Source organism: Eschscholzia californica, unplaced genomic scaffold (assembly GCF_041429995.1).
Source record: "Eschscholzia californica isolate CP2 unplaced genomic scaffold, dmEscCali1.0.p SCAF_2, whole genome shotgun sequence".
NCBI classification, from domain to species: Eukaryota; Viridiplantae; Streptophyta; class Magnoliopsida; order Ranunculales; family Papaveraceae; genus Eschscholzia; species Eschscholzia californica.
In genome coordinates, this window is record NW_028238309.1 from 16,905,448 (window position 1) to 16,929,490 (window position 24,043).

Sequence of the window (24,043 nt, forward strand, 5' to 3'; positions counted from 1 at the left end):
CAAGAGAACAGCTGAGGGGTGAAGGATCTTCTTCTTCGAGCAAGAAATTAAGGAAGAAGATGAAGAAATCGATTTTTCTCTCGTCGTGTTGTCTCTCTCTCTCGCTGGGTGCTGGATGCGAAATTAGGGCAAATGTTGGGCGCGAGGTTTTTTTTATTTTGACTTTGGTCAATATCTGGTAGCTGGGTGCTCTCGGGTGCCTTCTCACATCCGTACCGAGTGCTAACAGTACTTTGAAAGTGTGCTATTAGCCGCTCCCTTGTTAGATTTGCATTCATGACCTTTTCTACTCTTTATCATAATTTTCTATTTGAACCTCACCACAGTTTGAAGTTTGACTTCATAATTTGTCAGTATTTATCTCACTCTTTACTGCAGCACTATCAAGTGGAAGAGAGAGAGAGAGAGAGGGAGAGAGAGAGAAATACAAAATAGAAATGGAATAGAAGAAGAAGAAGAAGAATGAATTCAGTCTCAAAGAAGAAAACAAACTCTGTTTTAAAATATAATATTTCAAACCTTGATTTTTGTAAATTTAAAATGTTTAAAGAATTTAATGAAACATGGGATTTGATGCTATGGTTAATGCTATGGTTCAAGGAAAGTCAACAATATTTTTTATGTTTGTTTTCAAATTTTTTTGGATTTGAAATTGATTTCACTGAATTTCTTTGGTTTTCTCTAACATGTTCTTCATAATTTTTTATGATTCACTTTTCTACCCATCTATAGAAAGAGTATCTACGAAGGATTAACTGCCTATTTTGAATCTTTTCATCTTCTGTCTTTTCATTAATTTCTCCACAAAAGTAGTCTTCCATAATTTCAGTAATATCCACCCCTTCCTCTTCTCATTACACTCTCTACTTCCTCATTTTCTCTCTCTAGCTTACTTCACAGCATTGACTTGCAGACTCTCTTTGCAGTGAGAAAAAAAATTATCTCAAGAGTCTCTATCACAATACCTAATAGAAAGCAACTGAAAAAATCACATGATAGAATATTTTAAAGAAAAATTCCTATTTTTTTAAAGGGAGATGCTAGAGTTACCAAAGATTTTGACAAACGAAAGTTCTCAGCTGATGTGGCGGTTGTGATATTCATCTCTCAACGATCTAGATTTGGTCAAAGTTTCAAACCACAACCGCTAAATCAGCTGGGAACTATCTTTTGTCAAAATCTTTTGTAACTTTAGCATTTTCCTTTTTTAAAATAGAAGCAAATATGGGTTTTGGGGGTGGTTTCTTGATAGAAAGTGATGAACCAATCAGATCTATAGAAAGCTTGAATCTTGGTGAGTCTATCTTTTAGAAAAATGAAATGGGTTTTTTCTCAAACAAAAGTTGAGAGCTTTCTCTCTCTAAACCAACAACTAGTTTTTGTTTCTCACTCATCTTCTCAAACTCCACCTTCTTCTACTCCTCAGTCTGATACTTGCTTTGGTATAAGTAATAAGATGAGCCCAAGTATTTTGCTTATAATCATAATTCTTGCTGTTATATTTTTCATCTCTGGTTTGCTTCATCTTCTTGTTAGATTTCTATTTAGACCCAGAATTAGAAATCATGAAGATTTAGATGATGTTACTATCTTACAAGGACAACTTCAACAACTATTTCATCTTCATGATTCAGGAGTTGATCAATCTTATATAGATACTCTTCCTGTTTTCTTTTATAATTCTATAATGGGATTAAAGAAACCATTTGATTGTGCTGTTTGTCTTTGTGAATTTGAAGATGATGATAAACTTAGATTGCTTCCAAAATGTAGTCATGCTTTTCATCTTGAATGCATTGATACATGGCTTTTATCTCACTCAACTTGTCCTATTTGTAGAGGAAATTTACTTTCCGATTTCGATTTCTCTCAAAATAATAGCTCTTCTCCTTTTGTTTTTGTTCTTGAATCTGGTGGTGAGAGTTCTATAGATAGAAATTCAGATAGAGATGCTATTGTTAGTTCTATTCATGGAGCAAATTCAAATGCAGAAAGAACACATAATACCCATGTGGGTATTCAAGTAGAAGATGACTTGAGATCTTCTTCTAACAATATTAATGAGAAAATTTGTGAGATACCCATTAAAGAAGACATCGTTACGGAGGTGGGTTTGACTGGTTTCGATGAAAAAGTTGTTACTATTAAGCTTGGGAAGTTCAGAAATTTAGATGTTGTAAATGGTGGAGAAGGCGAACGCATTAGTAGAAGTAGTAGATTGGATTCTCGAAGGTGTTTCTCGATGGGATCTTATGAGTATATTGTGGATGAGAGTTCATCTTTGCAGGTAAGGATTAGACCTAGAAAACAAACAAATAAGGGGCCACTAAAATCTGGTCATAGATCTGCCATGTCTGAATGTGATGGTCATTCAAGTATAGAGAGATTTAAAGAATTTGAACCTAATTTGAAGAACACTATAATAACTGAAAATTCAGTTAGAAGGAACAAGAATGAGAGTTTTTCTATTTCAAAGATTTGGCTTAGATCAAAGAAAGATAAACAGGTATCGGTCGACAACGATTTATTGAGAAGAGCGTATTCGTTTCCTATTCCATTGAATCGATCTAGTAATACTTCGGATGATTCGAAGAACAAGCAAAATAATAACAGCAACAAGACTACTTCGGATACGGATATGGAAAAATGGGGTCATTGTGTGAGTGAATTGGATCTTGATGAAGTTGGAAGCATAAATAGCTTAGATTCGCAAGCTAGTACGCCGTCTTTTGCAAGAAAAACATTGTTTTGGATTGTTGGAAGACAAAACAAGGTTGTTCACTCATCTTTCTCTCCAAATGTTTGAATTTTAATTCATTTTTCATTAAATTACAAATTGCTTTTAGATTCCTAAATTTTGCTGCCAACTCAATACTCAATAGAACAGTGAAACAGTTTGAGATAGAGAGATCCTTAAAATCTCTAGTTCATCAATCTCTCTATTAAATATGTTCAAGGAAGATGCATAAGAGTACTCTTCAGAGAGAGAGAATGAGAGTGGTTGATTTGTGACTAGTTTCCTCTGTGGCCCCTATCTTTCACAAAATGCCCAATTGGCCCTTTGTTCCCTTTTCTCCGTCTAAGTTCTAATAGAGTTAGTTTTGTTTTCCAGTTTTACCCTTGTAATTAATTATATTTCATCTCTTCATGATCCTCTCCTAGCTGCTCTCTTCACCTTCTTCAACAATTATTATTAGAAATATTTTTACTCTCCTTTCTTATTTCTCTTCATGGATTCTCTCGTCTTCACCTTTCTCTATCACTTGTATTTATTTTATCTCCTGATCTTCTTCTCCATCTTTCATATTCAATAACAAAGAAGAGTTTTTTTTTTTTTATTATCTAAAGCCAACTAAAAAAAATCTGTGAAGAAGTTTGGAATATGGAATTACAAATCTCGAACTTTTCGGTCAAGGATTTGGAAGACGAAATCCTCATTAAAGATAGCAAATACACTTGAGTTACCCAAATCTCTGGTGAAGAAATCAGTGATTTAGACCCCAGATCTTAGGCTTCTTCTTCAAAGATTTAAAATACCTAACGAAGAAGTCTTAATTTGGAATCCCAAATCCATGACTTCTTTGTCTAGGAATTTCGAGACTAACACTCCTGCTGCTAGTTGTTTAAATATGTTAATAAACCTTTTCTGAGTTGATAGTTTGGAAAAATGAATAGTGGAAAAAGAAGATAAATACGAGAAGACGAGATAAACATTTACAAAAACGTACGAGTTTCTAGAGGAAAGTATTTACAAATAATAAAGAGATCGAGTTCAAATAGGGGACAAATGTCAAAAAAAGAAAAAAGGGAATTTAGTGATACCCCCTCACGTCTAATGTCCAATTAGCGATACCCCTTCTTTAATTGAATATCTGTGAAACCACTTTTTTGTTCTTAAAAGTACGAAAATAGCCCTACACTAATTATATTTCTTTTCTTCCGCCTCATATCGTTATGGCCGACGTAACATTCTAACTTCGGTATACCCATGATTCTTTTCTACTAATATGTAAGTATATAGCTGACATAACACTCTAACTTCGATCTGTCCATGGTTTTTTTATTTCTAAGTTTAAGTTCTATTAATAATTTCTCTTCTAACTTTTTAATTTTCATTTTAGTTTATGATTTTAATTTGCATTTGTATTATTTGAATGTATACGAGCTATAATTAATAGAAAGAACAACATATATCGAGAGGTTTTCTTCGAATTGGTTACACTTGGGAACATCAATTTTAACATAAAAATAATAATAATTGAGAAGTCAAATTTTTTTCTTAGAATTTTACGATTTTTATTGCGAATTGTTGTGATTTATTAATTTTAAATTTTCAATAAATGTTGTTGGTAAAGTAGAAAAAATGGTTAAGAGAAAAACAAAATAGGTATGAGAAATGAAGATTCGTCGGAAGAGTATAAAAGAGATCGAAGAAAAAAGTTAGCAAAACAATAATAATAAAGGTATTTCCGTATTTTTAAGTGAAAAAAAGAGGATTTCACTAATATCCAATTAAAAAGGGGTACTGCTAATTGGACATTATTGGTAAGGGGGTATTGCTAAATCCCTCAAAGAAAAATGATGATGGATGAGAGAGTAAATCAAATCAAATCTTCTTAAACATTTTGTGGAAAAAATTTAGTGGAAGGAAAAAGAAAAAGATATTAATGATGAAAAAAAATAAAGAGAAGAAGAAAAATATCGTTAAAGAATAAATAAATTAAATAAGGGTGTTTTCAGAAATATAAAAAATTATGGGTTATTTCCCAAATGGCCCCAACTTTTTGACCAGCTTCTTGCCTAGCCCCCTACTTTATCAATAATTCTCATATGGCCCCCTTTTTCAGTTACCGTTAACTTTCCGTTAACCAGTCATCATTTATCTCTCCTCCATCTCATCGCCTCTCTCTGCCACCTCATCGTCTCGTCACCTCATCGTCTTCTCCGACAAGGTCGTCGGCTGGCTAAATTTCCGGCCAGCGACCTTCAAACTTTTAAAAAAGTTTTTTTCTCTCTCCTCTCTTTCTCTCGCTAAAAGAAAATTTCTTTCTTTTCTCACCTTTCTTTCTCTCTCTAGATCTGGTTTTTGATGAACCAGATCTGACCTTGAAGAAGGTCTGTTGCAGACCTTCTTCAAGGTCTATTTCGGACCTTCTTCAAGGTCAGATCTGGTTCGTCAAGAACCAGATCTAGAGAGAGAAAGAAAGGTGAGAAATATTTTTTTTAAAGAGAGAAAGAGAGGAGAGAGAAAATAAAAAAAAAGTAGTCGGCCGGAAAATTGGTCGGTCGGCGACCTTGCCGGAGAAGATGATGATGTGGCGTTTTAGGTGACTTGGCAGAGAGAGGAAATGAGGTGGAGGAGTGAGAGTAACGGACAATTAAAGATAACGAAAAAAGGGGGTCATATGGGTTTTTTTGCTAATCTAGGGGGTTATGCAGGAAGTTGGTCACAAAGTTGGGGGTCATTTGGGAAATAACCCAAAAATTATCAATCAATGGATGAAAACTTTTAAAACGAAATCATTGAGAGGCAAATGGAAATAACTCAATTCGGAATTACTTTCAAAGTACAAACTATTGAAGTTCATGCTCCTTGACTCCTTCGTATTTGCAGGGCTAAGACCTGACAACTACAATCACTAAACACATCATAGGCCTTAAAGACCCTATAGAAACCTTTAAGACCATCGTACGGGCATGAAAGTAAATTCCTATCTTTAGGTTATTTATACCTTTTAACACAAGTCAATAAATGACCGATTCCACTTTCACTGTGAATCGAACCTGTGAGGTTGTGACGTCAAGATTTTTGAAGTGAATTCACAACCAACTCGTCAAGCAGTTGTTGACACTATTTAGTTGCACTTGATATTAATGCTCTCTTTGTACCCAGGTATGTCAACGAGCTTCTTAATGAACGGAAAATAACCAACCTCAAAAATTCCAAAATGTAACTTTTTATTTGGTAATTGTTGATAATCTCGAGTCACCATCCTCGTCACTGTTTTCGTCTGATCTCTCTTCTCCATCTAACAATTTCTTTCACGGTTTGTCTTTTGTTGGCCAAAAAACACTTTGTCGTGAACCTAAGCGAAGAGGACGAAGAAAGAAACAAAAGGAACAAAAGAGATAGGGAAGAGAATAGCAGAAGCGAGAACAATAAAAGAGGGATTCTACAGATTTTAAAAAAACATGAGAATGAAGTTACGTACAAAAGAGAAAAAAGGTGGAGAAAATAAAGAGATTTGATAATTTCTCTGATAAAAAAATTGAAAAGTCGACAGAAGAAAAGGGGACTTAAAGTTTGTTACATGGCCCTTTACATTTATATTGTGGTTATTATTAGATAGATCTTCAAGTAAAATTTGGTAATTAATGATGTTGCAAAGTGGTTTTTGTGGACATTAAGTTGGACGATGATCCTTTCTATCTCACTGGGGGATTGCTTATTTGTTTGGATCTTACATAGGAGAATGACCTGCAAAGATAGAGGAAGACACTTCGACGCCCAAATCAGTAGGATACTTTTTAGTTTAAGGAAATAACTCAAAAGTGTAAGTATTGAAGATGATTTTCGATCGCTTTTAAGGGAAAACCTATTATGCTTGTAATATATGTTGAGTGTGTATCTTCTAACACTGATATTTAACAAATAACAGTTCATGTTGGAAAGTGATTTTATGGCTCCGTCTGACCTGCCATTTCAGTGTTGTTCTCTTCAAGCTGATTTGAGTTCGAGGAGCCTGAGCTTATAGCAACTCTAACCCCAGTCTGTCTTAGGCCGAAAACATCACTTTTTCACTCAAATTTTTCACCAACCTCTCTTGAGGCCGAAAATTTGTGCATGTGGAAAACGTGTGTGAGTTTCGTGGGTGTGCGAAAAGTGTTTGAACTATTTTTTATATATTAAGACAAAAACTAATTAGATTTGAAAAAAAAAGCTAAATTATATTTTTAAAAAAACTAATTAGATTTTAAAAAATCAAAAACAAAAAACATATTAGATTTGAAAAAACAAAAACTAAATAGATTTAAGAATAATATTTTTTTTCTTTTTAAAAAGAAAAAAAATCGGACTGTTGGATGTGATTTAACAACCAGATCTATCCAACGGCGGGGTGTAATCCCCAACATGATCGTTGGGATGTCTCCAACGGTCATGTTGGGGACTTCAGCCGACCCTAAAAGTAAGGGCTGGCTGAAGTGGTCGGGTGGGCCTCCCGACTGAGGGCGAAAATTTGATTTCGGTCTCAGTCGGTTGGGGTTGGACATGTTCTTACTATAGTTGATCTCTATACTTTGCGTCTCTAACCAAAGCATGCCTCGGGTTGCAAAGTTAACTTGGACCCACCTTTTCTCTTGCATCTAGATAGAGTGGAATTCAAGGTACCGAACTGACTTATATAAACCTCCCTTTCGGCTTCTACTATTCCGAGACCAAAACAGAGTTTTTATTATTTTTTTATTTTTTTTTTGGAAATCAAACTTCATGCCTCTGGAGCTGCCTGATCTAACTGTGGGCTACTTTTGGTGCAACCGCCACTAACCATCTAAGGGTAGTTTTATAACTGATGCTTCTTACACCTTCTTCTCTTCCCGCCGTCAACCTTGGCGTGCACATCTCCGGTTAGCGCCTCTGATTCCGGTACATCGGTAGGGAGAGTTGTAAGTTGATGAAGAAACTCCCAATAGTGGTCTATGATCAAAACACTCGGTCCTGAATAAAAATGAAAATAACAAAAGGTCCTAAAGACCAACAAAACAGGCCCTATAGACCAACAAAGAAACATAACCTTTATTGTACTAAGTAAATATAAAACTAGTAACTCTTTCTTCTCCCTTTCTCCGCATCACTTACTGGGTCGATCTTTGATTCCGATCCAACTTCTGTGATGTCCTGCCAAAATCAAGAAGTCGTCGCCGCCACTGAAGAACCGTCAACTTAATTGTATAAAATATAGTGAGGAGGCAAATAGTGTGAGCCACGTTCCTCTTCAAACCCGTCCAAATTATCACAACACATTGATGATTATCAACATGACCATTACTCATCACATGAACTTACAGTAACCTTGGACACCATTATTAACCATGAGGAAAGTTCGAAAATCTTCTCAGTGTTCCACCAAATCACATTCCCGACCTCCATATAACACAAAAATCTTATCTATTTGTGAAGATTCAGGCAAATTCATCACCAATAAAAACCATGGCCAACCACAACGAACACCTCTAATTCCTTCACATGGTTAGTAATTTCACCAATACGAAACCCGATTACATCTTAATCCTGAACAATGAAGGAGTAATCTAGATCGATGTAAAGATTGTAACTATCAACGTATACACAGGTATACACACACACCCGCCCACTCGGGTGTGTCAATGCCCACAAACAACCCCATGTACTTAGTCAATTAACCAACCTTAGTTGTTAAGATTGTATTAGATTGTATCTTATCCCATACTAACCTATAAATACATGTATAACAGTCCAATGAAGAAATACAGAGAAATCATTTTCATTGATCTCTTCTCTACTTGTTTAGTTCGATTATCTCTCTCTTCCTTCTCGATTTACTGCTTGCATAGACTCGGTTGAGTCTTGATTACTAATTATTGTTCACAACTTCATATGGTATTAGAGCATATTCGATTTTTTTTAGTACTAATGGCTTCCTCAGCTAATCTCTCGGGTTCTATCCCTACCAATGGTGCTCAATTATCTCCCTTGTTCGATGTTCACCATTCGGAATCGCCAACAACGATCTTGATCACACCCCTTCTATCGGGAGATAATTATCCTTCATGGTCTCGTGCCATGAAGATGGCTTTACGTGCCAAAGACAAGTTTGCTTTTGTCGATGGTTCTTTCCCACGTCCAACCTCTCCAAACGATCTCCATTCATGGAATCGTTGTAACGATCTCGTTACTAGTTGGCTATTGAACTCCGTAGAACCGGACATCCGTCAATCGATTCTTTACGATGACAACGCTGCAGAAATATGGCAAAACTTACATGAACGGTTTTATCAAACCAATGCTCCAAAGCTTTTCCAACTCAAACGTGCTATTACATCTCTAAGACAAGATGGATCCGGCGTTTCCGCATATTTCACACGTTTGAAGTCTCTTCAGGATGAACTCCAGTCACTCATTGCTTTTGAACCATGTATGTGTGGTCATGGCAAAACAATGATGGATCGTTTGAATCAAGATCGTGCCATGGAATTTCTCCAAGGTTTACACGATCGTTTCTTTTCCATTCGAAGTCAAGCAAGAGGAGGTTCAACAACACATCATGAATGACTCCGTTATCACTCCGGAAGGTGCTGCACTTGCGGTTCATAAACCAAATCATGGATTTCTTAATCGATCGGACAAAGCCGAGAACACAGAGAAACAACGTCTCAAACGTCCACGTCCGTTTTGTGATAATTGTCGTATGCATGGTCATTTAATCTCAACTTGTTATACGCTCCATGGGTACCCACCTCGTCCTCGACAACATACTACTGTTGCTGCTGTCCAATCAATTCCACTTAACAAAGAGGTGCCCTTAGCCACATCTATGTCTCAAGAACAATATGTGAACTTATGTAATCTCCTGTCCCAACAGCCACGGGTCTCTACAGGCACCCCGCCGGTCCAGAATACACAAACTTCACCCTGGCCTTCTACTTCTGACGCACTCGTGAACCTCACAGGTAAATTTAACGACACCCCCTGGGTTATTGACTCAGGTGTCTCCCGACACATATGTTCGGACTTATCATTATTCTCCATTTATTATGTCGCTTCACCTAATTTTTTCGTCCGATTACCCGACGATAGTCGCGTTCGTGTATCTCACATTGGTTCCGTCTCTTTTTCAAGATCACTCTCTTTACAACATGTTTTACATATTCCATGTTTTAAATTTCATTTAATCTCCGTTTCCGAAATATCTAAATCACTTGATTGTGAAGTAACCTTTAATTCTTTCTCATGTACCTTTCAGGACCGAGTAATGGGAAAGAAGATTGGACATGGTGATCCAAGAGACGGCTTATATTTTCTTCGTACGGAACCTAGAGTTTTGCTTTCTTCTTTTTTTAATTGCAATAATGTTTCGGACCTATGGCATTGTCGCCTAGGACATTTGAGTCTTTCACGTTTTAAGTTATTTAGTGAATAAAATTCCGTGTACTCCGTTTAATTCATTGAATAAACATTCTTGCAATATCTGTCCTTTATCAAAGCAAACTAGATTACCGTTCCCTATTAGTACGTCTACTTCTTCTAAACCATTTGAACTTATTCATGTAAACCTATGGGGTCCTTTTTCTCTTCCTTCTCTTTCCGGAAGTCGTTTTTTTCTCACCATCGTTGATGACTTTTCTAGATGCACTTGGGTATTTGTTCTTTCTTCCAAATCGGATATTAAGAATTACCTTAAGAATTTTTTAAATTACATTAAGACTCAATTTGGTTCTCTCATCACTACTGTCAATACCGGCCATGGAGGTATTCCTTTTCCTCAAATACAAACAATTCGTTCCGACAATGGAACGGAATTCCTAAATCGTGACATTCAAGTTTGGCTTCACGAAAACGGTATCATCCATCAAAGATCATGTCCTTACACCCCCCCAACAAAACGGGGTTGTCGAAAGGAAACATCGACATATTTTGGAGGTTGCCCGTTCCCTACGCTTACAAGCTAATCTCCCACTTGATTTTTGGGCCGAATGCATACTAACGGCCGTATATATTATTAATAAATTACCTACACCATTACTCGATGGGCTATCACCTCACGAGAAACTCCTCAGATCCCCTTCAACCTTTACTCACCTTCGAGTTTTTGGTTGTTTATGTTTTGCTCGACATCCATCACCAAAAACTAAACTTGATCCACGTTCTATTCCGGGTATTTTCTTGGGCTATCCACATGGCCAAAAAGGATACAAAGTTTTTTCTTTTCATTCACGAAAAATCATTATATCTCGTGATGTCATTTTTCATGAGGACCGATTCCCTATGTCTACTATCGATAGTCCCTCACCCGATCGGATTCTTGTCCGTCCACTCATTCACATTTCCGATAATGGGTCATTTCACTTTACTCCATCTTCTCCATCTCTTTTGCATCGGTCGGATACCACTATGGATCCTTCCAATGTCTCGCCAGTTCCTGAAGGCACCACAGGAGACCATTCCCCTTCTCCTAGTTCCGATTCTGTGAGCACCCCCACCACAGAACCCATTTTGGAAACACACAATCCCATAGGTTCCGAAAATTCTGCAGGCACCTCTCATCAGGAAACTACTCCCGATCCGGCAGGAACAAACACTCGATCCACTCGTTCTCGCCGACCACCCGTACACCTGAAAGACTATGTTTGTACTGCCATCCAACCTCCTAATCCCGAGGTTGATCACCCTCTAATTGACATTATAAATGTAGATTCTATTTTCCCACAACATAGAGTTTTCCTCACTTCGGTAATATCACATACCGAGCCCCGTTCTTATTCTCAAGGCATGACATCTGATGTGGCGTGAAAAAGCCACATTTAGGTCACTTAACTTTGATTAGTTAGTTCTTTTCGAGTTGTATTTCTAATTATTTATGTGTTGTTATTGCTAGGTAGTTTATTTGGGGTTTGACGTGTAATTCGGAATAAAGAGAGCGAATTATCACATTTTCATCTTATGCGGCAAAAGGGAAGAAAAGAGCACCAGGGGTATTTTGGTCATTTTGGTTAATATCAGAAGTCAAACAACAAGTTAAGTCAATGACGAGTCCGACGGTGAAAACGGAAGTCGATTCGGAGTTCGGAGGGAGAAGTTGTGAAGGAAAGAAGCCGAAGTTCGGTCTTGAAACAAGGATTCTATGAAGGCACTCCCTTGCTTTAGAAAGAAGCCCAACCCAAGAGCCCAAAGAGGAAGAGAATAATAGAGATTCTATGGGCACCTTTTTGGTCCAAGTGAAAATGGCCTAAGACTTAGTCGAGTTTGACTAAGTCTAGGGTTGTGTATACACAAGTGAGAAAAAGAAGTCTAAAGGGGTCTTGGTCATCATCTTCTACAAAACCCAACAAGTTAGTGAGGGAGAGAGAGCCTAGGGTTTGAAGTTTTTCTTTGTTCTTAATCAAGAAAGTTAGAGAGAAGAAGCTTGAAAGAGAGGGAAAGAGAAGGGGTGTCGGTTCTAGCTTAGTCGGCAAGGTAGCTTGCCGGCCAAAGCTAGAACCGACCGGAGCAACAAGAAGAAGGCCGGGACAGCAGCAGCTCCGGCAAGGGATGTGCATGAAACTTCATGCTAGCAGCTCGGAAAGCTTAGCCGGAAGCTTGGGAAGCTTGGCCGGAACTTGGTGAAGAAAATCGAGTGGTTTTGAGGTTGGTTTTGAAGCACTTTTGGCCGGATCTTGTTTTTGGCCGGATTTTTCTAAGGTTTCCGGCCATTATTTTGGCCGGAAAACTCAGGGCTTTTACTCCCCATCCTCTTGGCTAGCTACCCATGTTGTTTGATTTGGTTTTTGATTAAAAGTGATTAGAGAGAGAAAGCTTGGTGAAGCTTTAATGGTGGTGGGTTTTAAATGAAGAAGATGAGTCTGGTTGCTAAGGGGAGATCTGATTTTCGCTCGGGGAGACCCATTATGCACTGTTAAGGGGAAATCCAGAAATTTGCTAAGGGGAGATCGGCTGAACCTTAACTACTCGAAAAAGGGGGATTTCTCATCATCTTCTTTTCATTTATTACTTATTCACCATGTTAGCTCAATCAAGTGTGTCGTTAATGAGATGAAATGTGATGAATTTGTGATTATCTATGTGATGATTTAATGTTTTGACAATAAATTGATGTTTTCTTATTTTGATTACTTGTTTCAATCGTTTTTCATGTGTCTTATCAAGTACTTTGCATAGTTAATCGATTAGGCAAAGTGATCGATATCAATCGTAGTCTAGATCCAAATTTCATGTGTCTTGTCATGCACTTCACATAGTTAGGCGGCTAGACGACATTTTCGATGATTCGGTTTTAATCGTTTAGGAAGTTTGTTTGACTAAGTATTATCTCCGGACATACGTAGTGCTTATGAACATCCACCGTAGGAATCGAGACTAGGTTTGTATCAATACATTCGATTGGACCGTAAATAGTTGTAGGTCCACCACAACGGATTCCCGGACCTCGACACTTCTCTCACTTATTTGTTGCCTCCCTACTCTTGTTCCTTCAACTCCTTTCTCGAATCTCCCTCGCCTGTTTACATTGATAATTTAGTTTGTTTTACTTGTTTTCTTCTTTTGTTAGTTATTCGATTGTCAAACTCCTCATTTACCTTTGTTCCCTTTTCGTCTTAGTCTAAGTTAGCTAGTAACACTTAAACCGACGAATAAGACCCTTCGATATACAAACTACCTTCCTATCCTTGGATCGACTCCGGTTTTACCGGTTACTACTTGATACCTCCGCTTGGGTGTACAACCTTTTCGGGTGCACCAACATCTCCTCACTGGCGTGAGGCTATGGCAAAAGAGATTTCTGCGTTAGAATCTAATAATACCTGGTCCCTGGTACCTCTTCCTCATGGGAAGAAACCCATTGGTTGCAAATGGGTTTACAAAATCAAACATCGATCTGACGGTTCGATTGAACAATACAAAGCTCGTTTGGTTGCCAAAGGTTATACTCAAGTGGAAGGACTTGATTATAATGATACCTTCGCACCAGTTGCTAAACTCGTCTCCGTCCGAGCACTTCTATCAATCGCCGCAATTCGAGGATGGTCTCTTCATCAACTCGACGTCAATAATGCATTTCTTCAAGGAGACCTTGAAGAAGAACTATTTATGAAACTCCCACCTGGATTTTCCAGTCAGGGGGAGACTCGTGTTTGAAAATTAAACAAATCTCTTTATGGCTTAAAGCAAGCTTCTCGTCAGTGGTTTGCCAAGTTTTCCTCGGTCTTATTACAAAGGGGATTCACTCAATCACTAGCCGACTATTCCCTATTCACCTTTAACAATAAATCCGTCTCAATCTACGTCTTAGTTTATGTTGATGACATTATCATCACTGGAACTAATGAATCTGCAATTTCTGATCTTAAGTCATTTCTGGATCCCACTTTTTCATTAAAAGATCTTGGTAATCTACAATATTTTCTCGGCATTGAGGTGTCTAGATCTTCTCAAGGAATTTTTCTATGTCAGCGTCGTTACACACTAGACATTCTTGAGGATTCTGGTCTCACCGTTTCTCGTCCTTCTTCCTTTCCGATGGACCAAAAACTTCGACTCCGTCCTGATGAAGGTTCTCCTCTTCCTGACCACTAAAGTTTATCGACGCCTCAATGTTCGCCTTATTTACCTTATGGTCAGCAGACCGGACATCATGTATGCGGTCAACACGTTAAGTCAGTTTATGCAAAATCCTCACACTTCACATCTTGACGCTGAACACAGGGTTCTCAGATATCTTAAAGGGTATTTTGGTCATGGCATATTTCTCTCTTCAACCAGTTCACTTCATGTGTCTGGTTATTGTGACTCCGATTGGGTCGGATGCCCCTCCACTCGAAAATCAACCACGGGCTATCTAACTATGTTAGGTTCTAGCATGTTATCCTGGAAGTCTAAGAAACAATCAACCATTGCCAGATCCTCTGCTGAGGCTGAATACAGAGCAATGGCTTCTCTTTCATGTGAGCTTCAACGGTTAAAGTTTTTACTTCAAGATCTTGGCATTGATCACTCTGATCCGATGTCCGTCTACTGCGACAATCGTGCTGCCCTTCACATTGCTGACAATCCGGTATTCCATGAACGGACGAAGCACATCGAAATTGATTGCCACCTTGTTCGAGAAAAGATAAAGAAGAACTTGATTGCGCCACAATTCACTCCGACAACTGAGCAACTCGCTGACATTTTTACAAAGCCTTTGGGTGCGGATCAATTTCAGAAGATAGTTCGCAAGTTGGGCATCACTTCGATTTCTGCTCCAACTTGAGGGGGAGTATCAACGTACACACACACCCGCCCACTCGGGTGTGTCAATGCCCACAAACAACCCCATGTACTTAATCAATTAACCAACCTTAGTTGTTAAGATTGTATTAGATTGTATCTTATCCCATACTAACCTATAAATACATGTATAACAGTCCAATGAAGAAATACAGAGAAATCATTTTCATTTATCTCTTCTCTACTTGTTTAGTTCGATTATCTCTCTCTTCCTTCTCGATTTACTGCTTGCATAGACTCGGTTGAGTCTTGATTACTAATTACTGTTCACAACTTCATTAACCCGTCTTCGTACTGTGCTTGGCACTTTTTCCGGTAAGAGATGGTAACCGACAGAAACCACAATTGCGGGAAGTTACATATAATTCTTCAGATCTAAAAAGATTGCATTCAAGGAGCACTAAAACAAGAAATCAAAACAGAATTGATATAGTAAAACATGACTCATCTTCTACTATACAACCACAATAAACAGAGTTGAGTGAGTTGAATATATCATTTTTATCAACTCTAAATGAATGGGTGTTTGGTTGTATACAGAAAGGCCATTTCCATGAAGAAGTTGAAGTAGTTTCTTTGTTCTTGAAAAGAGATGGTATTATCTTCATCTTTTTATCCATCTTCTTTGTATAGGAGAGATGGGTAGGTTGAAATTGTTTTGTTTGGGGGTTTTGTGAATGAATACTGTGTCTAGGGTGTATTAATGTAGATCAGAGAGGGGTCATAAAGAGAAAAGTAGAGAGAGAGATAGGAGTGTGGTAATCAAATCAACAAACTAATTAAACTTGGAATGAAAGAGGGATCCGGCGAAAGGTCCTCGACCTTTCGCTGGAAAAATAAGGATTTTTCGGATCTCTGTGGACGAAACGGTTATGCAGAGAGAGAGAGGTTTTTGTGCTTAAACAGAGTTCTTATTAGGGTTGGGAAAAAAGTCCGCAAACTCGAAATCCATCACGGGTACCCGAGTCCGTTAGAGCCCGCGGGTACTCGAAACCCGAAGGCGGGTTTAGCCCGACCGACCCGATGAAATCAACGGGTCAGATACGGGTTTTGAAGTGCTACCCGGCATCCCGCCCGAGCCCGCCCAATAATCTTAACTCGACATAACCCGCTTAATAATGTCATCCATTTATACGATAATTCATATGCACATTATATGTATGCTTGCTTGTATGTATTTACGTATGCATGTATAACATATATGTATAGATATATTTTTAATGTATTTGAAGTGTATAATATAGATATGTATACATATATTGTTGTCCAAGTGCGGAGTGCCCTTGACACAACATTGTTAAGAGAAACTTAATTAAGTTTTAGTTTCGATAACATCGAAATAGAAATATTTTGGTCATTTCTACCGAGATATTTTGAAACTTTGGTGAAAACCTGATACTTGATCGTCCGATACCCGAGAAACCCGAAAAATTTGACAGACTTGGACGAGTTTTGGACACTAGGATTTTTTAAATAACCCGTCCGATTAAATTCGAAAGCACGAATGGACAGAGAGTTTCAAATCCCGCCCGACCCGATGAATGACATGAACCCGGCCGGTCCGACCGGAACGATTCCAACCCCCACTTCTTACTAGAGCTGGTCATCTTATTGTGGGCATTTAAATGAAAGTATCACAATTCGTGGACCTAAATGAAATTAATCATTTTTAAGTACAACATTTTCTGGTCAATTTGGCGGTCGATCATTTCCCGCCGTATTAATTATTCGTTTTTTCATTTCCCCGCGCAGATTGGTCTTTTCAACTCATCCGCGTGAACGAAGACTATAAGAACCCTCTACTCTCTCTCTCTCTCTCTTTCTCTCTCTCTCTTCAGCAGATTGTATTTCTCTCTCTCTAGATTTCTCACCTCTCTTTCTCTCTCTAATGGCTGACTCTGCAACCCTAACCGAGTATGAACGAAGAAGGCTGGAGAACATAAAACGTAACGCTGAGATGATGAATTCCCTCAAGATCCAATCGGGAGTCAACGAACTATATAAACGCCAAAGGTTCTTCCCTCTCTCTCTCTCTAAAATTTGTTGTTGTTTTAGTATCTTCAATTGTTTCCTCCATCTTACTGCAGAAATGAAACCAAAATCACCAAAGAAAACAAGAAAAGTAACTCCGATCAAAACCCTCCTTCAGCAATTAGACGCTCACTTCGTAATCAAAATCAGAAACCCAAATCAGATGATCAAAAATCTCCTCAACAGATAAAATTAGGTCATATTAGTATGACAAATGCATGTTTTACAAGCTCTCTTCATCATCATCAGAATTTGATTGATACAATTAAGGACATGTCTACTAAAACCAATTTTAAGTTGAGGGGTTCAACTAAAATGGAGAAATTCAACAATACTGATAATAATTGTGGGGTGGTTGATTCAACTCTTCTTGATTTAGGGTCTTACATCTTGAAACCAGAGAATATCGTTCGACTTGTCTCGCGAAAGATAATGAATATGAACTTTTTTCCTTGTAATATTCGAAATATGGTTGTTGCTGGGAGCAGGATTGGGGATTTAGCAATTTGGGATATTGATCTTAACAATGTAGATACCCAGGAAGACAAAGACGAAGACGATGAAGAAGGGATTTATCTCTATAAACCTCATACAGGTTCTATCTCTGGGATTTCAATTCAACCATTTTCTTTGTCCAAGGTATTAGAACTACCAATATTTTGTATTTGCAAGACAATATGAATTTTTCTTTTGGTCTTAAGATTTCTATAACTCTATATTAGACATTAGAAATGAATCCCTCTATGTTAAACAAAAGAAATGGATGTGGGGATGGTTAGGAGGAACTAAATAGTGTATCGACACCTAATATTGATCACGAACGAAACAGCTCGGAAAGTACAAGTGTAGAAACATATAAGTATTGAAGTTTCATCACCATATAGTGATGTAGACCTTGTGAACAAATAGAAATGAAGTTCAGATTTACCTAGTGGATTTATGCTTTAGTTCAACGTTACCAGATACTCTCTTCCCACTAGCGTACCGCGTACCCAATTCACCGTACCCTTTTTGGGTTGGTTCGCGATCCAGTACTCAAAAATTAGCGTACCGGAATTTTTAGTCTTAATGAACCCAACGCCTTTGTAAAAAATCTATAATTTCTACTAGTTCAATAGTTAACTACAAGAATTTGATGAATTAGCCAGTTAGATTTTAAATTTTACGGAGAAAAAACAACTGAAATTAGGTGCATCTGTTACAAATGCATCATAAAGAGTCATATTGTCTAGGAAAATCGTAAAAAACATATTGGAACTGAAAGTAGCGAACCGTAGAAGTATACCCCTAGCGTACCCGATACTCACATGGTAGCGTACCGCGTATAGGTACCCGTACCTCGTACCGGAGCGATCAGCGTACCAGGTAACCTTGCTTTAGTTACTTCACATTTTACTTATTTTGCAGGTTGCTACCAGCTCCTTTGACGGAACCATTCGCTTGATGGACATTGAAAAGGAGTCCTTTGATTTGGTTTATTCCAATAATGATGCCGTTTCTTGTCTTTCTCAACGGCCAAATGATGTAAATTCCTTGTATTTTGGTGAAGCTCGTGGTAAGATAAATGTTCACGATATGAGAGCGGGGATATCCTCTATCTCATCAATGTTGCATGATGATACAATCAATACCATAGATTTCAGCTCAGCAAACACAAATTGGATGGCTACAAGTTCCAATGATGGCACTACTTGCATTTGGGATTTGAGAAGTATTAGTAGGAACAAAGTAAAACCCTTGAAAATGGTTGATCACCGAGCCACTGTTTATTCAGCATACTTCTCACCTAGTGGAAACTTGCTCGCCACCACAAGGTATGTTGTAATTGCTCCATCCCTTTGTACTGCGGGAGTTATGTATGTGTTCAGGGTGGTAGCCTGGTAGGGAATTAGGGGTTTTGTGGCCTCCATTTATAAACTAACCATGATTACACTATTTAAAGTCTTGAGTAGTTCTTCACTGGTCACCAGTCTCCAATTTATGAGTGGACTAGTTTTATTCAATTTAGTAAGGGTTTGAGGCAATTTCATCCCACAATCTGTGTCCGAGTCATTCAATAAATGTACACTAATTCCGTGCTATGGAGCAAATAAATCAATTGTATTGTTTTAGATTCTTTTAAGTCGCGGTGCATGTAGATTACCTAGGGGTTGATGAAGTAACAAACTATCTGGAAATTAGGTAGTAAATTGTATCTAATTTAATACGCTAGATCAATTCTAGTTAGTCCTCGATTAGTCAGAATCACTCGTAGTCAATCACTTATTTTAGGTGGTGTTTGTTTCTCTCATTGTCCAAATCTGACTCGTCCGACTCGTATGAGTCTTAATAATCTGAATCAGGTGGATCCGTAGTCAACCCAAATCAGCCATTCACTTGAGTTTAGACAAAAATATACAATCTGAAATCTCACTCTAGTCAAGACTTAAACTATCTTTTGGCATTCATGGAAGCAATAACAAGTCTAGGAATGTGATATGGTGATACTATTGAAGTATGAAATTTTGGGGCCTGATATGAAATGCAAAGAAATAGCTGAAAGTTTAATTATTGAAATCGCTATTTCTACATTGTCGTGCAGTGGTACGAACAAAATTGTACTATTGAAGGGAGTGGATTTCGTGGATGTATCTGTCATTGACCATGATAATCAGACGGCGGACAGGTAGCACTTACTATATTTTTCTGCTCAATGCTTGTGAATTGTGATGAGATACTTGGATGTTTTATTTTTTTAAATATTATGGGTTTGATCTCACTAATGTATGCATGTCTAAGTAGTGGAGTGTAAAGTGTACATATAGTGGCAGATAAAGTAAGATAGTTTTCCGACAATAATTTAGATGAAGCCTTATTCTATATGTTACTGCATTTTTCCGCAGGAGTCTACTGCTTTCTGCTGTAAACATCCTTGCCTTACAAATTGACCACACCAGCTAAACCATGTCACTCTTGTTGGAACCCTGTTACTGTTTCCAAGTATAGAACATCTTTTGTACAGTCGGCTGCTTATTTTTTGTGGATTAATAGTGTTTCAACTCCAATACTTCGTAGATTATGATTATAATTCTGAAGCAAAATTGGTTATTCCGTAGCATCTAAAAATCCGAATGAGTAGTGTCTTTCATGGCTTTTACTTACCAATTTAAAGATGATTCATAATTACTGTCTGTCATAATAATAAAACTACAATGTTCTTATGCATTCTATCTTTTGTTTCAGTTGTGTTAGATCCAGAGCTATATGGGGCTGCGATGATTCTCATCTCCTTTTAGGTGGTGGGAAAAAAGGAGTCGATATTATTCCTACAAGTTACAGAAAAAAGGTGACCTTAAAGAGCCCACTTGTGTCATCAGGTTTATGTACACTTGCTGCTCACCCTTACAAGTTTGGAACGATAGCAGGAGCCACCCATTCATCAGGTCAAGTCTATACATGGATCTCCGACAAGGAAACATGACCAGTACTCATGTCATTATCGTCTTAGTGCACCTTTCTCTTTTCTAGTAAATTTTCGCCACAAAAAAAGGACCATTTAGAGGTCGTTTGTATTTTTTGACTTCTTTACTTTTTGTTCTCAAGGTGCACAATTAGTAAATTTTGAGATGTTTGTACTTATCCATATAGAAGCAAAGTTTAGCAAACAAACAAAGTTCTTTCTGGTTGATTTATTGGAATGATTGATGAATGTTCTATCTCTTGAAGACATTTATTTTGCTGAAAAGTAGGTATAGCAAGGGGTAGCGAAAGGGTCAGTGGATTGAGCAGAAGATCCTTTCAATTGGCTAGAATCTGTTAGTCGAAGTAAAGCCAAATTGATTTCGCTCTGTTTGGTTTGGTCTACATCAATCATTTTCCGTCCATCTCTTTGGTTGGAAGTTTGTCAACGTCCATTTGATATTACTTTCCAACATTTTCTACCTTCTCGAGTCGTACTATAAATAAGTAGCTCAACTTTTGGGACTGTCGATTAGGACATCATAGTTTAGGCTGTTTAAAACAACTATCTAGGCCTTTTGATTTTTATCCGTTTTGATCCTTCGAATAATTGTATTCTTAGTCCTTCGACAAATTGATCTATTTTTCTTTTACTAATAGTATTATTCCTAAGTGCATTTGTCGTGCAACTGATTCATACTGTTATCTTGAGTCATTTTCACGTCTCAGTCTTTTTCTAGTTGAGTCTACTTCCTCACCATTGTTAATGACTACTCTATATTCGATGCACTTGGACTCAAACACAACACCGTTCGCAAACGGTGTCAGAGTCTAACCTGTAAAACGCACAACTATAACAACTATAAACAAAATTACTCGTCACAAAACACATTTTTATTTTTTCTAAATAACTTAAATTTATTATTGTTGTAAGTAAATCTAAAACATTCTCCCAATAACCATATAGAAATAAAATGTGTTCTAGTATTTGTGTTGATGATGAGCAATTAAACATTCAATCAATTGATTGACACTCTTGAAAGATGATCCATCTTTTTCAACAGCCAGCTTAGCAGATCTTCCTATGCTTTTGGCCTTCTCTCTTACTTTCTCTCCTTGTTTTGATTCCATCAATTCCTTCACTCCTTTGCAAATCTCATTTGATCCAACAACACCCATCTCTTTCTTGATTTCCTTACGAACAAACAATCCTGCTTCATATTCTTCAACAACAATCTTAGCATTCAAATATTGCTCTGCCATCATTGGCCATACAAGAAGGGGTACCCCAAAAGATAAACTCTCTAATACAGAATTCCATCCACAATGACTCAAAAACCCACCAATCCCAGGATGTGATAATATCTTTTTCTGATTTAACCAGCTTTGTATTACTAGACCTTTTCCCCTCAATCTGTCTTTCAATCCCTCTGGTGGGGTCCATGTCTTAGATCTTATAACAAAAATGAAAGGTTGATTTGACATCTCTAACCCTAAAATAATCTCATTCAATTGCTCATCTAAAACAAGTGCTTGTGTCCCAAATGCCACATACAATACTGACCCAATCTTTTGCTCATCTAACCACTTGATGTGTTCATTTGATTCATCATTGACATTCATTTTGTCATAGAGTAAAAGTGGCCCAACACACCAAGCTCCTGCCCCATCTTCATAAAACTGTTTAAAATTTTGGACATGTTTTTTTTCCAATGCATCAAAACTATTGACTATCACACCCCAACTTTTCCTATCTGTTTCTTCAACTTCATTGAAGAATTTTTTTACATGGTCAGGATGATTCTTGAATTTAAAAGCTTCGGCTAAATCATGTTTATATATCGGAAAATATTGATTTAAATCTGGAAGAGGTAGAGGTTCAGAATCTGGCGTAGCAATAAGTTGTTCTGCGTTCTCCATGATGTATTTACTTAGAGTCATTGCGAATACGCCCATCCCATGAAAAACAATCCTCGGGACGTTAAACTTGTGACAAGTACTAAGTGTCCAACTTAAGAAGAAATCCGATATCACACAAATAGGAAGTGATCCGGTATCTCGCATCTCTTGTAAGACTTCACGGAAGGGGTTTTCTAATTGACTTACACCTTCAAAAAACTGAGGAAGATAATCCATGGAAGGTAGATGAGAGGTGTTCTCACAAGGAGATGGTAGGCCCTCAAGTGTTGGAAAAGGCAAAAGTTTGATATGAATGTTTTTGTGGTTAGAGGTGTAGTGAAGAATTTGTGGGGCATTTTGTTTGGTGGTGATGATAGTAACTTTGAGTTGTTGATTTGAGAGAACCTTAGCCAAATCAAGTAGAGGAAGGGTATGACCATGAGAAAGGAAAGGGAAGATCACTATATGATATTGCTCATCATCATGCTTTTTTGATGGAAGAATAGGAGAAGATACCATTGTGGTGTTCTACTAGAGAGAAGAAATGGGTTCTTTGTGCAATGAGAGAACCATATCACATAGGTATATCTTCCATTTATTTATAGTGGTTGTGCAAGTTTGGTATTTCCATTAAATGGGTAAATGCCATATATAAGGCAATTAATGCAAAAATTTTCTACCATTACAAACCGACATTACTATATGGCATGTAGCCATGTAGCTGTCACCTGCATACTAATATTGGTGTAAATCTTTTCAGAAAAACTTCTGTTGTTGGGGAAAAAGACTAAATCCAAATTTTGAAATCTCTATATTATTTCCTATAAACATGACTGCCAAAATAGAAATGACACTAATTGTCGTAATTCTTTTTCTTTCTTCAATATCGTAATCCGGTTCTCCATGGCGGTAAAAAATTGGCAACGTCATTACAAATGATATTTGGATTAATCATCAGTTCTTCTCATCATCTTTATCAACTGAAGAAGAAGACACGCTGAAGAATAGCATGTGAAAGTCATGAATATTCATGTGAACATTTTCCTTTAAAATCATTTGTTCCTAGCACACCATGAGTCATTGTACTCTGGTATGACTCTTTCTTACTACATTAAGAAGAGAGTGGTATAATCACATTTTCGCGACAAAATGAACTCCAAGTCATTTTTTTTTCCAGAAGAATGCTATTTTTGAAATATGGAATATATTTATGATTCTGCTTAAAAAAGACAAATAGGGAAGATATCGATGCCCTCCTTATAAACCAATTCAAAATCAACCATCTTAGATTTTATCACGAGTTGGCTGATTTCAAATTTTGAGATCATGATTTTTCTATAATGAGGTTAAAAGAAAATCTTCTACGAATAGATTTGGAAAAAAATATCTTATCCAAGTGTTTTTTTTGGTCCATGAATTTTAAGTCCAAAATAAAGTTCAAAAAGGGTTTAAGGTCCAATCTTCTCAGAAAATGGGTTTTTAGTCCTTTTTCGTTTTGAAGAAACATTGTTGATACATAATGTGTTATGTATGACACATATAAAGAAAAATAAAATAAAGTATGAAGAAATGAAATAAAGTATGAAACTTTAACAATAAATAACAGGTAATTTATGAAACAAAACAAGAATCGATAAACAGAAAAACACTGTA

The 24,043-nt window shown here is 37.3% G+C and overlaps 3 protein-coding genes across 4 annotated transcripts; 2 read left to right on the plus strand and 1 right to left on the minus strand.

The window, feature by feature from the left end:
- The first annotated feature begins 1,253 nt into the window (after positions 1-1,253).
- On the plus strand, positions 1,254-17,035 carry LOC147556573 (RING-H2 finger protein ATL13-like). Of its 2 annotated transcripts, XM_086657465.1 has the most exons (2): positions 1,258-2,773; positions 16,775-17,035. In XM_086657465.1, the coding sequence occupies exons 1-2, from the start codon at positions 1,316-1,318 to the stop codon at positions 16,799-16,801; spliced, it is 1,485 nt and encodes a 494-aa protein (XP_086513591.1). In that variant the 5' UTR covers positions 1,258-1,315; the 3' UTR covers positions 16,802-17,035. The 2 variants fall into 2 exon arrangements, with proteins under 2 accessions (XP_086513590.1, XP_086513591.1); XM_086657464.1 differs by lacking the exon at positions 16,775-17,035 and having other exon boundaries at positions 1,254-2,904.
- Positions 16,775-20,750, plus strand: DRS1 (DROUGHT SENSITIVE 1). The gene is made up of 5 exons (XM_086657466.1): positions 16,775-17,035; positions 17,110-17,692; positions 18,461-18,867; positions 19,635-19,718; positions 20,276-20,750. The coding sequence occupies exons 1-5, from the start codon at positions 16,911-16,913 to the stop codon at positions 20,511-20,513; spliced, it is 1,437 nt and encodes a 478-aa protein (XP_086513592.1). The 5' UTR covers positions 16,775-16,910; the 3' UTR covers positions 20,514-20,750.
- A 632-nt stretch (positions 20,751-21,382) lies between these two features.
- Positions 21,383-22,957, minus strand: LOC147556575 (scopoletin glucosyltransferase-like). The gene has a single exon (XM_086663330.1). The coding sequence runs from the start codon at positions 22,907-22,909 to the stop codon at positions 21,473-21,475; it is 1,437 nt and encodes a 478-aa protein (XP_086519456.1). The 5' UTR covers positions 22,910-22,957; the 3' UTR covers positions 21,383-21,472.
- Between the last annotated feature and the right edge of the window lie 1,086 nt (positions 22,958-24,043).

Bases quoted from the DNA above. Each gene is read 5' to 3' on its own strand.
- LOC147556573 (XM_086657464.1), top strand. From the start codon at position 1,316: ATGAAATGGGTTTTTTCTCAAACAAAAGTTGAGAGCTTTCTCTCTCTA.
- DRS1 (XM_086657466.1), top strand. From the start codon at position 16,911: ATGGCTGACTCTGCAACCCTAACCGAGTATGAACGAAGAAGGCTGGAG. The intron at 18,868-19,634 runs GTATGTTGTAAT...ATTGTCGTGCAG, and splicing joins AACTTGCTCGCCACCACAAG to TGGTACGAACAAAATTGTAC. The intron at 19,719-20,275 runs GTAGCACTTACT...CTTTTGTTTCAG, and splicing joins GATAATCAGACGGCGGACAG to TTGTGTTAGATCCAGAGCTA.
- LOC147556575 (XM_086663330.1), bottom strand. From the start codon at position 22,909: ATGGTATCTTCTCCTATTCTTCCATCAAAAAAGCATGATGATGAGCAA.